Source organism: Oncorhynchus tshawytscha, linkage group LG22 (genome assembly GCF_018296145.1).
Source record: "Oncorhynchus tshawytscha isolate Ot180627B linkage group LG22, Otsh_v2.0, whole genome shotgun sequence".
NCBI lineage: Eukaryota > Metazoa > Chordata > Actinopteri > Salmoniformes > Salmonidae > Oncorhynchus > Oncorhynchus tshawytscha.
This window is the reverse complement of record NC_056450.1, coordinates 10,984,930-10,997,331: the sequence shown is the minus strand read 5'-3', so window position 1 is coordinate 10,997,331 and position 12,402 is coordinate 10,984,930. Positions and strand designations below refer to the sequence as shown.

Below are 12,402 nucleotides of genomic sequence, written 5' to 3'. Positions count from 1 at the left end.
CCTTCTCAAACATATGCCTTATTAATTTACTCATTCATAACTTGAGTTACATAAGAGTCACGTAACAGTGGAGGAATTTACATCTGGTAGACAAGGGATTTAACTCGGACGGTCGAAGAGTTAGGCTACCCCCAAAATGTATGCTCTGAATTGTGTGGTTTACAGCACAGTCACTGACTGCAGGCACTTAGTTCACCCGATAGTCTGGGTCAACCACCCAAATCCTTTCAGTTACCCCTCTAAACCCATGTCAGAACTGGAACCAGATCCCTGATTATGCCCTTTATAGTACACAGATTTTCCTATGGATAGCTCTGCTGCTCAAGTCACTAATGTCAACACTGAATCAGTAGCTTCTCGACAACGCGTACCACCATTGGGTATAAAGATACTTGGAAGTCCCACTTTAAATGAACAGGAACTTTAAAAGCTTTCGGAATGCCTACATAGGTCCTCACAAAGTCATTATAGAGTGTAGAAAAGGAGTTACATTTGGCAATTGAAAGTTGGCCCAAGAGACCATAAATGTATTGGAGTTCATGTACAGGAACATGGTGGCAAGTGAGTCCTCCCAGAGCTATACACTACTAGCCTATATATGAACCATATGAGTAAATGGTAATCCATCCACAAGTTCCATATACTCTGGGTGCATCCTGTTACAAGGCACTATTACATCTAGTCAGCTATCTTTGTATCATGTAGCCTAGGAATCAAGCTACAGGCGTGTGCAAGAGAGTAAGGGCTGATACAGACCTGCATGTTTGTGGTAACTTATGTCCACTAAGCTTACCTTGGCCTCTCTGTATGTCCCATTCCTCAGCTTCCTCCACTGGGCACCACAGTGAACTTGTTAATGTGCTGAATTAGGTTGAAACATTTATTGGTTTGAGTTACCTGGTTTCCATGACTTATACAGACCATGCCAAGATAAATGCATCAGTTAGACCTTTATTATGTGATTCATTGGCAGTGTGTGTAACTGTGTATTGAGTGTGAATAGACTTACAGTAGCAAATGTACAGAATAAAAGTCCATAAAAGGACAATACCCCTAGAGCTGACTGTGTTGCCAAAATCCCATCCAATCCAAACAATGACATGCCATTGTTGACCATTGGCATAGAAGCCAGTATAGGGCTTTATTCTCAAATGAAATATGCTATCATAGGGGAAATGTATGTAATAAATCTGTCAAGTGCTTGTGAATTGTATATGTTTTGTAAAAGTTCAATCTTTATTTTTATATAGCTGTTATGAATACTATTCTGTTTTTTTGTAAGATGCTTTCCATTGGGAATTTATTCCACATTTATTTGCAATGGAAATTTTTTCTGGAGTCAATGTAGCTGTCTATGATTTCATACCTTTTTCTGCCGTATATTGCTTCATTTGTAATGTCAAGATGCAAGACTACAACTTATACAACTTATTAACAGCAAGTTTCCAATAGAAAACATTGCATGTTCAGCAGGGCAAGCAGGCCATTCAACCAGACTGAATTGAAGGCATAACCCACTGGGCACAGACATCAGTTTAATGTGTTGTTTGGGTTTACATTTGGTTGAGTTGTCAACTAAATGTGAAATCAACAAAACATTTCACCATGTCATTGGATTTAAGTTGGGCGAAAAAAAATCCCAAATACCCTGACGTTGATTCCGTTTTTTCAAATCCAATCAGTTTTCCACGTTGATTCAACGTCATCACATTGATTCATTTGGTTGAAATGATGTGGAAACAACGTTGATTCGTCCAGTTTTTGGGACGCCTCGGACTAGAGGTCTTCACGGGTTCAACCGAATCCGAATACCGAGACCCGATCTGGAACCAGGTCCAAAATTCAAACATTCCCCTCGGGTCTGTGTCGGCTTCTGTGTGATTGTCATCAGGTCTCGGGTCTATGATAGGGGCGGGAAGATGGGGCGCTACAGATGGCTAAATCAGTCTGCTAATACAGGACTACTAAAGGCCCAGTGCACACATTTTTCAATTTTGAATTACAGATTTTTTATTCCGATTTTTCAGGGGGTGCTGCAGCACCCTCTACACTGCTACTTCCCGTGGCAATGGGGTCTATGTAACTACAGCTGATAGACCCGAGTGGACCCGACCACAGCACTGCTTAGAATATAGAACATTTATTTTATGCTAATACAAGGAATTTATTGACTTATAGAAGGCTTAGCCAAAATATAAAGACATATTCGTTAACCAGAAGAACAACTTGGCTGATTTTTAAAAAACAATGTCACTGGGTTCAATCAGGTCTGGTCTAGATCGGGTCTAGGTCTGGTTGTTGTAGGGTCGTTCGGGTCCGGGTCTGATTGCCCTCAAGTCTGTTCGGGTCCAGGTCCAACTATTTTGACCTGTGAAGACCTCTACCTAGAACTACTGCTGATTTTTAAAACTCAGTTAATGCACAAGTTACACTAAGGTGACCAGCAAACATTAAAACTTTGTAGCCTAAAAAAGTTATGTACTACTGTATATAGTATACATAGGCCTACTGTTTAATTTTTTTTTAGCCCCTGTCCTGCAGTCATTTTTTTTCACATCCCTACAATGAAGTTCTTGTGTGCCACTGTCTGCGAGAAGCCACAGAAATGCCTTGGCGCAGGAGCCGGAGACGTCATGGATTCCTGAGTGTGGGCTTTGCAGGAAAGCCCTGAGTCTCCGAGATGGAGCCGCTCCAGGTTTCCATGGCAAAGCGCATAAACAGGAGGAAACACTGAGGGAATCCCGTTATTTTACAGCATTGGACCATTATAAACACCCAGAGCGGGGAAGGAAGCCGCTCTTGATACTCAAGTAATCCTTAGAGCAAGGAAAGAAGTTCAAACCATAACCATAGCTTGCTGGAGTCTATTTTAGCTCCATGTTTTTGAGTTTATAAAGGAGTATTGGAAGTCTAATATTTCATTTTATATTGCCTTTTTTTATGCAAGTGGGTTTCTACTGCTATTATAGCAGAATAGTTTTTCATTTTTATATATATTTTTAAACTTTATTTTCAAATGTTTAGAGAATCTTGGAGACTGGCACAGTACCACACAATGAGGTCGATGGATCAAGGTATGGATGCCGCGTGCTGAATAGTGATAATCTGGTAATTTATCAACCCTATTGATTTTCGAGTAGCCTAGTCCTAGACATGTGTTCATATATAATTGTACATTGTATAATCCAGAAAATATTACATATTGACTGTGTAGTTGTATATCGTGTGTGGCATATCTGGACTGTCAGTTAGTGGTTTGGGTATCTAACTGATGCACATGAGTTGATCAGTTTATTCCATGGTGATTCCGCTATTTGCCTACATGTCCTGGACAGCGGCGAGGGGAACGCTAGCGCTATGTAAGGTAGGCTACGCTACTGTAGTGGTAGACTTCACGTCATTGTACTCACATGAAAATGAGCCTTCTGGTTGTAGTAGATTACATGTACATGTTTAACTATTAAAATAAAACATTCATGACTGCAAGCTATAATGAGCAGTAAGGTATCAAAATGCATACTAACAATATAAGATGTATAATAGGCATTGTTATCTGTTACCTAAAGCTTTACGGGGTTGGCTATGATAAAATATTAGCATTATGAATTGTGACTGATATGTGCACGCGCTCAGTGCGTCCTGGGAGTTCATCTTCTATGTTGACAATACCAAGGCAAGATGTGTATGGCTATTGAACAGTTTGGTTTGGGATGATTAAGGACATGATTAAACCTGCTTAGCTGATGTTTTGGTGGTGTCGAGAGGTGGAACTGCTTTGGACGGAGCGGTCAAATCGGTGAGCAGCTGCTCGTGTAATAGGTTTCTCGAAGCCATACCCATCCCACTCGCGTTGGAAGTTCACGGCGAGAAAATGTAGGCTATATAGAAATAATGACGCTCAAATGGGAAATAATTAAATAAAACGATGTGTAGGCTTACATCTCACATCACATCTCAGTGTTCGAACTTGTAAACAAGGCTGCATGGGTTTTATCTCAATGCTACTCCGTGCAGACATGGCAATATAATGCTGGAGCAGTTTGTGGGTTTGACAGCTCTACGCAATTCCTCCTCCCACACCGTCAAAACATCAACTAAGCAGATTTCGGCTAAAGCAGATCTGATTGAATCGGGCCCTTAAGGTCATCAATTATAAAAATGTGTAGGCTCTTTTAAAAAAATTACTTTTGACACATTTCTGCTATCAAGGCATTATTGTTCAATTATTCCTGTTAGGAACAATTAGGACCCCTCCCAGACATATTTCCTACTTTTGCTGTAGGCCTAAACTTTCACAATGTACCTATTGTTGTATGGTGTTATGACAAGATGTTATTATAACGCTATAACTTTACAATGGTTCTTATAGCTGATACAGTAGGGTTTACAAATGTAATACCTACACATGGTCTTAAACTTGTTCCACTTGTTTAGACACGGAGTCTAATTTTTCTGTCAATTTTTCTCTAGCCTGATCCTAGCTAGATATGTCTGTGCTGTCTTACAATCTCATATGTTCATGGTCATGCCAAAGCACAAACTGACCTGGGACCAGCAGGCTAGCTCTCTCAATTCAATATATATCAGGGCCCGTATTCATAAAGCATCTCAGAGAAGAATCGATGTGCTAAGGATCAAATAAAATACGATTTCAATTCCCCTTGTCCTTGTAAGGGTGTATGGCGACCTGTGCGCGAGCGGTTCGCTGATGTGAACGTTGTGAACAGAGTGCCCCATGGTGGAGGTGGGATTATGGTATGGGCAGGCATAAACTACTGACAATGAACACAATTGCATTTTATCAATGGCAATTTGAATAAACAGAGGTACCGTGAGGAGATCCTGAGGCACATTGTTGTGCCATTCAACCTCTGCCATCACCTCATGTTTCAGCATGATAATGTATGGCCCCATGTTGCAAGGAGCTGTACACAATTCCTGGAAGCTGAAAATGTCCTAGTTCTTCCATGGCCTGCATACTCACCAGACATGTAACCCATTGAGCATGTTTGGGATGCTCTGGATCAACATGTGTTTTCCAGTTCCCGCCAATATCCAGTAACTTCACAAAGCCATTGAAAAAAAAACATTCCACAGGCCACAATCAACAGCCTGATCTACTCTATGTGAAGGAGATGTGTCATACTGCATGAGGCAAATGGTGGTCACACCAGATACTGACTGGTTTTCTGATCCACGCCCCTACCTTTTTTTAAGGTATCTGTGACCAACAGATGCATATCTGTATTCACAGTCATGTGAAATCCATAGATTAGGGCCTAATGAATTTATTTAAATTGACTGATTTCCTCATATGAACTTCAACTCTGTAAAATCTTTGAAATTGTTGCATGATGCGTTTATATTTTTGTTCAGTGTAGTTTATAAAGGGTTTAAAAGTAATTAATGAATTAATTAATGTATTCATTAGAACATAGACCATACCAGTAAACCCCCCAAACAATACAGAAAAAGGTCATTCATAATTATGTATAATAATGATGTATAATTATTCATTTTATGTATTGACTCATTGATACAGCATGGGTGGGTGAAAATGCTGCAATTACTGTAACGTTTAATTCAAACTGTAAAGATATTCTGCACAATAGTAGTTTACAGTATACTATAGCCTACTTGGACACACTATCTTTACAGTTTGAATTAAAAGTTATAGTAAGATACCTAGCCTATATATGTCATGCGTAATTGTTTGGTGCCAAACACCCGGGGGCAGCAGCACTTCAACTGTACCACTGATGCAACTCGTCACTATGAAGTTGTGCACCTGCAACTGTTCTGTCAGTGATCATAGGGAGGCGTGATCACTCCGCGTTTGACACCTTGCATCGTATTTATTTACTTTGTGAAATAGACACCCCTTGTCTCACCATGCGGTTAAGTTTGAAACAGGAAGCTTTAGCTACTATTACGATACTGATCGTTCTTTTCAAAGCGTTTTACTGATGCATCAGGGTCGCATCATCGCTTCAATCGAGCAAGTAAATAGTCTCTCCGCCTCCAACATCGCATGGCCTTAGTGGATAAAGACAACAGCCAGCGTAATATCATTGATTCTACAAACTATCTATATTTCCTTTCGTTTTTCTCATAACTTAACTGAGTAAATAAGACAGATGAACTCGTTTTACGACGGAAAAAACCCTAGTGATTTAGGGTTGGAAGAGGAACTGAGTCAAGTGAACTGCCAAGATGAGTTGGAGTTTGACTACCTGTTTGAATACGAACCACCTTGCGACAACTTTCCCGGGGAAGATCAAGGTTTGTCCAATGGTTTGTCAAGTCTCCCACGCGCTTTTCAACTTTTATATGCGTTGTAGTACTTTAACGACAAATGACTTCTTAAACAATGTTCTAATCTCAAAAACGTTTAATTCATTGGCGTCATGAAAACAAATATACAGGAAGTAATTTTGACAATGTTACTTTTCTTCCACTTCTAGTTCTAGTAGTCATTACTAAACATAAATAAAAACGTTGACAAAAATTATACGATTGATCCTGTATTTGTTATGCATGTTTGTATACATTGTATAATCACACTGTAAAATAAGATGTTGATTCATTTGTAAGGCAACCAGCTGCAACAGGATTGTGAGTTGGCTCAACATTTGGGCATATAGCTGAACCAACATACATTCTCAAATTGAATTGTATGGTCATTCTACTTAAAATTTTAGGTTGAGTGAACATACAATTCAACTTCAGATTTTTTTTGGACATTATTTGCATATTTCCCAGTGTGCTTTGCCTTTTGAGTGAATTGTACTTACAACTCATGACTGTATTTGTCAGCAACAGAGATGATGGCTTTCAGTCCTTTTGCCTTCTTCAAGTGGGTGTCTAAGTGAATATGTTATCTTTACAATTGTACTCTGACAATACATTGCAAATGGTCGTTCATTGAGAGCCTAGATACATCCTAACACAGTGGTCTGAAACTCCTGTTTCAAGTTTCCCTACTGGTGTACAGTACTGATGTGCAGCTTGAACTATTTGTTTTTTTTAACAAATCCTTTTACTGACTAGATTCATGATTCAACAAATGATACAGTTGGATTCAGATCTCCATCTCAACCTAAAATAAAAGTTAAAGAATAGGACTAAGCCAGTGGCTCAGATGGAACTATGCAAGCAATAGATGCATCTTCTTTAAATGTTGATATTTGGTTGAGTTGTCAACCAAACACAATTCAATATTACTTTTGTAATACAGTAAATAGCCTAAAGTTAAGGCAATCTTACAGTATTTATTTGTCTTTAAAATTAGTAACACATCCCTGGACACATTTTGAGGTTACTGTAACAATAAATGTCTTATGTAATAATAGAAAGTGTGCATCTTAAAGATAGCATGGAAATGTCACAGGTCTGTGGAGATCTTCACAATTGATAGAACAAGCTGAGCAGAATCTCAAATGGCATTGACAACTTGCACCATGTACTTAAATAATCAATCCAAGTAATTTGGTTGTGCTAGTAGATGAAGCACAATGATAACACATTAAGTTGTTGTAAAATAAACAAAATATCTGACATTGTGTTCCCATTTAAAAAATTATCGAAAGCACAGTGATATCACATTTAGGTAACAACTAAACCAAAAATCAGACATTGATTTTCCATTGGAATTTGGTTGTGTTTTTAGATGGTTGAAAGCATAGTGATAACTCATTGGGAATTCAATAAACTTTTGACTGTCTTTTTGAGGTTGGAATCTCATTGATCAACGTATCAACCAAATATGACCCAATTCTCCACGTTGAAATGACGTGGTGTGCCCAGTGAGTAGCAATCACAAATGTACATCGTTTGAAGCACACAGTCTCAGCCACGAATGACAGCTCCAATAAGGCAATTATGCTGAGCGAGAGGCTTGTAGAATCACTCAGGACCCACCGGTAGTGGGTCCTGCGTGATCTGGGAATTACTGAATCCAAATAACTAAATGTTATTTTGACTAAACGAGTTTAAAAGATCAGAGTCAAAAAAGAGCCAAACTTCCCATCACTACTTTACAGGCCACATCACTTTGCAAGTCACATTATGCTGGCTTGCAAAGTGATGTAGATTTTTTATTGGAATCCAGCCAGAGTGAGGATATCCAACAATTCATCCCAAATGCCTGGTGAGGGGAGGAAGGCTCACAACAATGGCTGGAATAGACTATCAGTTTTCAATGTTGATTAAACATCACATAGAATTTTTTGGTTGAAACAACATTGATTCAACCAGTTTCTGCCCAGTGTGTTTGGTTTGATTCAATTCAAGCCATTACTTTGAACCCATCCTCCCCAATTACATAGCCACCATGTGTTTGACAATATCAATCACTCACAACATGTATTGCAAATGACTGGCCTGGTGGGCAAGAGTTGTTAGAGGCTACATATTAACTGTAACGGCCATCTCAGCAACGGGTTCATTAAGTCAAACGATTAACAGATTGGATTGGTATCGAAAAATGTATGTTATTTATTTTTGTGTAGCATAAGATTAATCAACCCATCAATGTACATGCAAAAATACAGGTATTGAAACAAACATTTCTGAAAATCAACCTGCAGTATGGCATGCTGGGAAATATGATAATGGTGGGTGTGGTTTTGAGTGGTTTTGATCAAACATGAAGTTGTAATTTTACTCAACAAGCTGGTTCAAATTCAGCTCACTTCAAGCAATTTGTTGACTAAACAAACTTTAACACATTAGCTCACATTCTTATCCTTCTGAAGTCCACTCAACTCAAAGAATAAAGCAATTGGATAAGTTGATTACAGTGCATTGGTAGAGCTTGTTTGAACACACTTTCCAACCACAAAACATCATGACATTTGTTTTATGTACATAATGGGTTAATGGTTACAAAAGGAGGACCCTTTTGATGTGATTTGTGAATAATTTCCAAATCTAAGCCTTTTGTTTTATATGATTGATTAACAAACTGATCTAAGGGATTGAATAAAAATGATTAACAATATGGTTATTTGAAATGGTTATTTGATTAATTCAATAAACACAGAATTTCAATTCAATGTGGCTCTCAACATGTGCATTGAAAACATGTACGTTTTTTAAGATATGCGATTTCGGGGGAAAGTGAATATCTTTAGTGAGAAATGATTTTACAGACTATGGGCAATCCCTTTTATAAATAATGTATTTTGTTGTACTTTCATGTGTTTTCCTAATGATTTCTCTTCCTTGTTTCCTATCTCCTGTAGATGAGCCAAATCTCTCCTCACAGAGAGTCATCCCTCCATCTGGTCTGGCCTACATCCAGGAGGAGGCTTCCCCCTACAGCATTAAGTGTAGTGAGCACAACCCAGAGAGCCTCTCTGGCTATGAGCACCTGGAAGCCAAAAACTACCTGGACCACTCTAGGCTTGGGGGCATTGCCCTGAGCCCCAGGATCGAGATCACACCGTCACGTGAGCACTACAGCGATGGACGAGATTCCCTGCAGAACCACACTCTGAACATCAGCCCCCGTCCCACCCTGACCGTCCCGGGCCACGAAAGCCTGGCCTACCGTGAGCCCCAGTGCTTGAGCCCAGCCTCCAGCAACTCCTCCACCAGCTGGCACTCGGAGAGCTACTCCCCCTGGGCCTCTCCCTGCGTGTCCCCTAGTAGTGGCCAGACTGGGGCTGGGGACCTCTGGCCCCGCTTCCAGAACATCCACACCGGCTCCCCCCGCACCTCTCCGGGCACTTCCCCCCGCACAGAGGAGGGCTGCATCGCCCCACGCTCGCCCTCCCCATCCCTCAGGCCAGGATCCCGCTCCACTTCCCCACAGGGCAAACGCACCTACGACATGTACAGGAACACCAGCCTGATCAACGGGATCCCTTCCAACAGTCCTTCCCCCCATAGGGGCCACGAGGAGCATCCCCAAAAGAACGCAGGGGCCCACTACGGGACCACCAACAGTCTGGCTGAGGCCATGAACGGCTATGGCACTGTCCAGCCTGGTCTAGTCCCCACCAAGATAGTGAAGACAGCCAACCAGGCATATGCCTTCTACCCAGAGAACCACAGGGAGGTCAACTACCTGGTGTCCTGTGAGCAGGATGTTAAGAATAAAACTGGGGCTGAATCCTTCTTTGTGATCCCTCCCATCTGGACCAAGCAGATGGTCCCCAACCTCTGCAGGTGAATGGTGTAGGAAGCCTGTATAGGTGCATCGTGCAGTTTTATTATGAATCTGATTTAGTTGTTAATTTGTATGTTTGTATGACCAAGCTTTCATTGCTCATTAGGAACCACAATTTAGCATGCCTAGTCATTGCACAAGACAAATTAATACTTTTCCCCCATGTCTTATTTCCTTTAGCATCCCATTGTCTTCTCTGCCCCCTCTGGAATGGCCTGTCCCCAGCCGTACAGACCAGTACAAGCTCCACGTTGACGTGCAGCCCAAGCCCCACCACCGAGCCCACTATGAGACAGAGGGGAGCAGGGGCGCGGTCAAAGCCCCCACTGGTGGTCATCCTGTTGTCCAGGTACGCTGCATCCCACTGGGCACAGACTTCAATTCAACGTCTGTTCAACTTTGGTTCAATGTCATTTCATTGAAATGACATGCAAACAATGTTGATTTAATCAGTGTGTCCCCAGTGGAATGGCTCTGTATCACTGTTAGAAAATAAGTTGATTTATGGAAGTCTTTTTTGGTTCTTGATAGAATCTTTTCACCCAATGAAGCACCCTCAAATAACCTTTTTAAGAACCCTTTGGCGAAAGGAATCTACCTTGAACCAAAAAGGATAATACATTTCCTGGAACCAAAAGAGTTATCCTACAGGTTCTAGGTAGCCCCTTTTTAGTGTAGGACAGCCCTAATAGGAAGGCCTGTTGTGTGTAATGGTATTTTCTAGTCAGTACATAGCTATGCTACTACTGTCCCAGGGCCTGGCTTAGGAAAATTACTACTGTGTGTTACTGTGTACGTTCTACAGTATATGTTATTTACCTCATCCTTTCTCTATCTCTCCCTTTCTCTCTATATACCTCCCTTTCTCTATCTTTCCTTTTCTATCTCTCCCTGTCTCTCTCCTTCTAACTTTCTCTTCTTCCTAGCAGCCTGCCACACTCACTGAAATGAGTTATAATGTACACTGATATCTTACGCATGTCAGCTACTGTTTCATCAAGTCAACTCCCAGACTTGAATTCCAGCCATTATTACAGTAAACACCTCGCAGATTATTGTTTTTGTCTTCATTTACTATGAGCAACAACTTTTGTGTTAATTGTTTCAAATCAAAGTGTCATGAGAACACTTGTCTTCTTGCAGAAAATACACTGCTGCTTTGCCTCTCACGGACCAATGTTTTAACCACAAGCAGTTTTTTTTGGCCCATTTACACACAGGTCACATTACCCCCAGTGTACTCTGGAGACAGGAGTGGTGAACTTAAGTTCAGGCATACTCATATGAAGAAAAAAAAGTTACGTTTTGCTATATAGAGCTAGTATCACTTGTTCAATCTAAGCTGAACATAACAGAAGGCATTTCCACGTTGTCCATATATTTAGGAAAGAAGTAGGAAATAGAACTTTCAGTTCATATTTTAATGTTTCCAAGGCAACATCTTGAAAGCTTACTTGTTGTTGTTGATTGCCAGAACCTGGCCAGGTGGAAATGAAGCATTTCTCACTTTCCATTTTCTCTGGCTCTCTTTGAGGTCAGTGAGCTGTGCCTGGTGTCGTCTGATCACGTGGCTGGCTAGGCGCGGCCAAACTACTCCTTCTCAGTCCCAGACTCTGAACTCCCTCCACTTTAATTTTCCTAGTCCCACTCGCTCTGACTCACTCACTGCAACCATAGCAACCAGCTTCTCAGATGGCCTGTTCTCAGATAGAATTCCTCTATTTTACTCATTGTGTCAGACTCAACTACCTGTGTACAAGACCACTCATGTCACTATAGTTTTTGCTTACATTGAACAGTTGTAAGGAGTTTCGCCAGTGAAAAAGCTCTACAACAGTGAATGTGAATATTGTAATTCTCACTTGACTTTAAAGAGGAAGCTATACTGTAGGCTACTCAGCTTCCTGGGATGTGCCTCTTTCTCTCGGTCAGCCCCCCATGCCTGCCTGCCTGCCTGTCTGTCTGTCTGTCTGTCTGTCTGTCTGTCTGTCTGTCTCTGTCTCTCTGTCTCTCTGTCTCTCTGTCTCTCTGTCTCTCTGTATGTCTGAGCAACAAGGAAATTAGATGAGATGTGATCTCTGCCATGCCTCTTTCAGCCAAACTCTGCCCCCTCACTATACTCTTCTCACCTGTCGTAAAATACACACACACACACACACACACAGATTAGTGGAGAGACCAGAGACTACCTCGGAAGGAAGCATGCAAAAACCACAATGTGTGAACTT

At 40.9% G+C, this 12,402-nt stretch overlaps 1 protein-coding gene across 4 annotated transcripts in view; it reads left to right on the top strand.

The window, feature by feature from the left end:
* The first annotated feature begins 2,790 nt into the window (after positions 1-2,790).
* Positions 2,791-12,402, top strand: part of LOC112221783 (nuclear factor of activated T-cells, cytoplasmic 2) — a 47,236-nt gene continuing 37,624 nt past the window's right edge. Inside the window, exons 1-3 of one of the 4 annotated variants that reach the window (XM_024384106.2) lie at positions 2,791-3,074; positions 9,246-10,173; positions 10,355-10,523. In XM_024384106.2, coding sequence (XP_024239874.1) covers positions 3,017-3,074; positions 9,246-10,173; positions 10,355-10,523 — 1,155 coding nt within the window. In that variant the 5' untranslated portion in view covers positions 2,791-3,016. Of the gene's footprint in view, positions 3,075-5,804; positions 6,295-9,245; positions 10,174-10,354; positions 10,524-12,402 lie in introns of those variants that run through there. The other 3 variants (XM_024384104.2, XM_042303727.1, XM_042303728.1) reach the window with 3 other exon arrangements.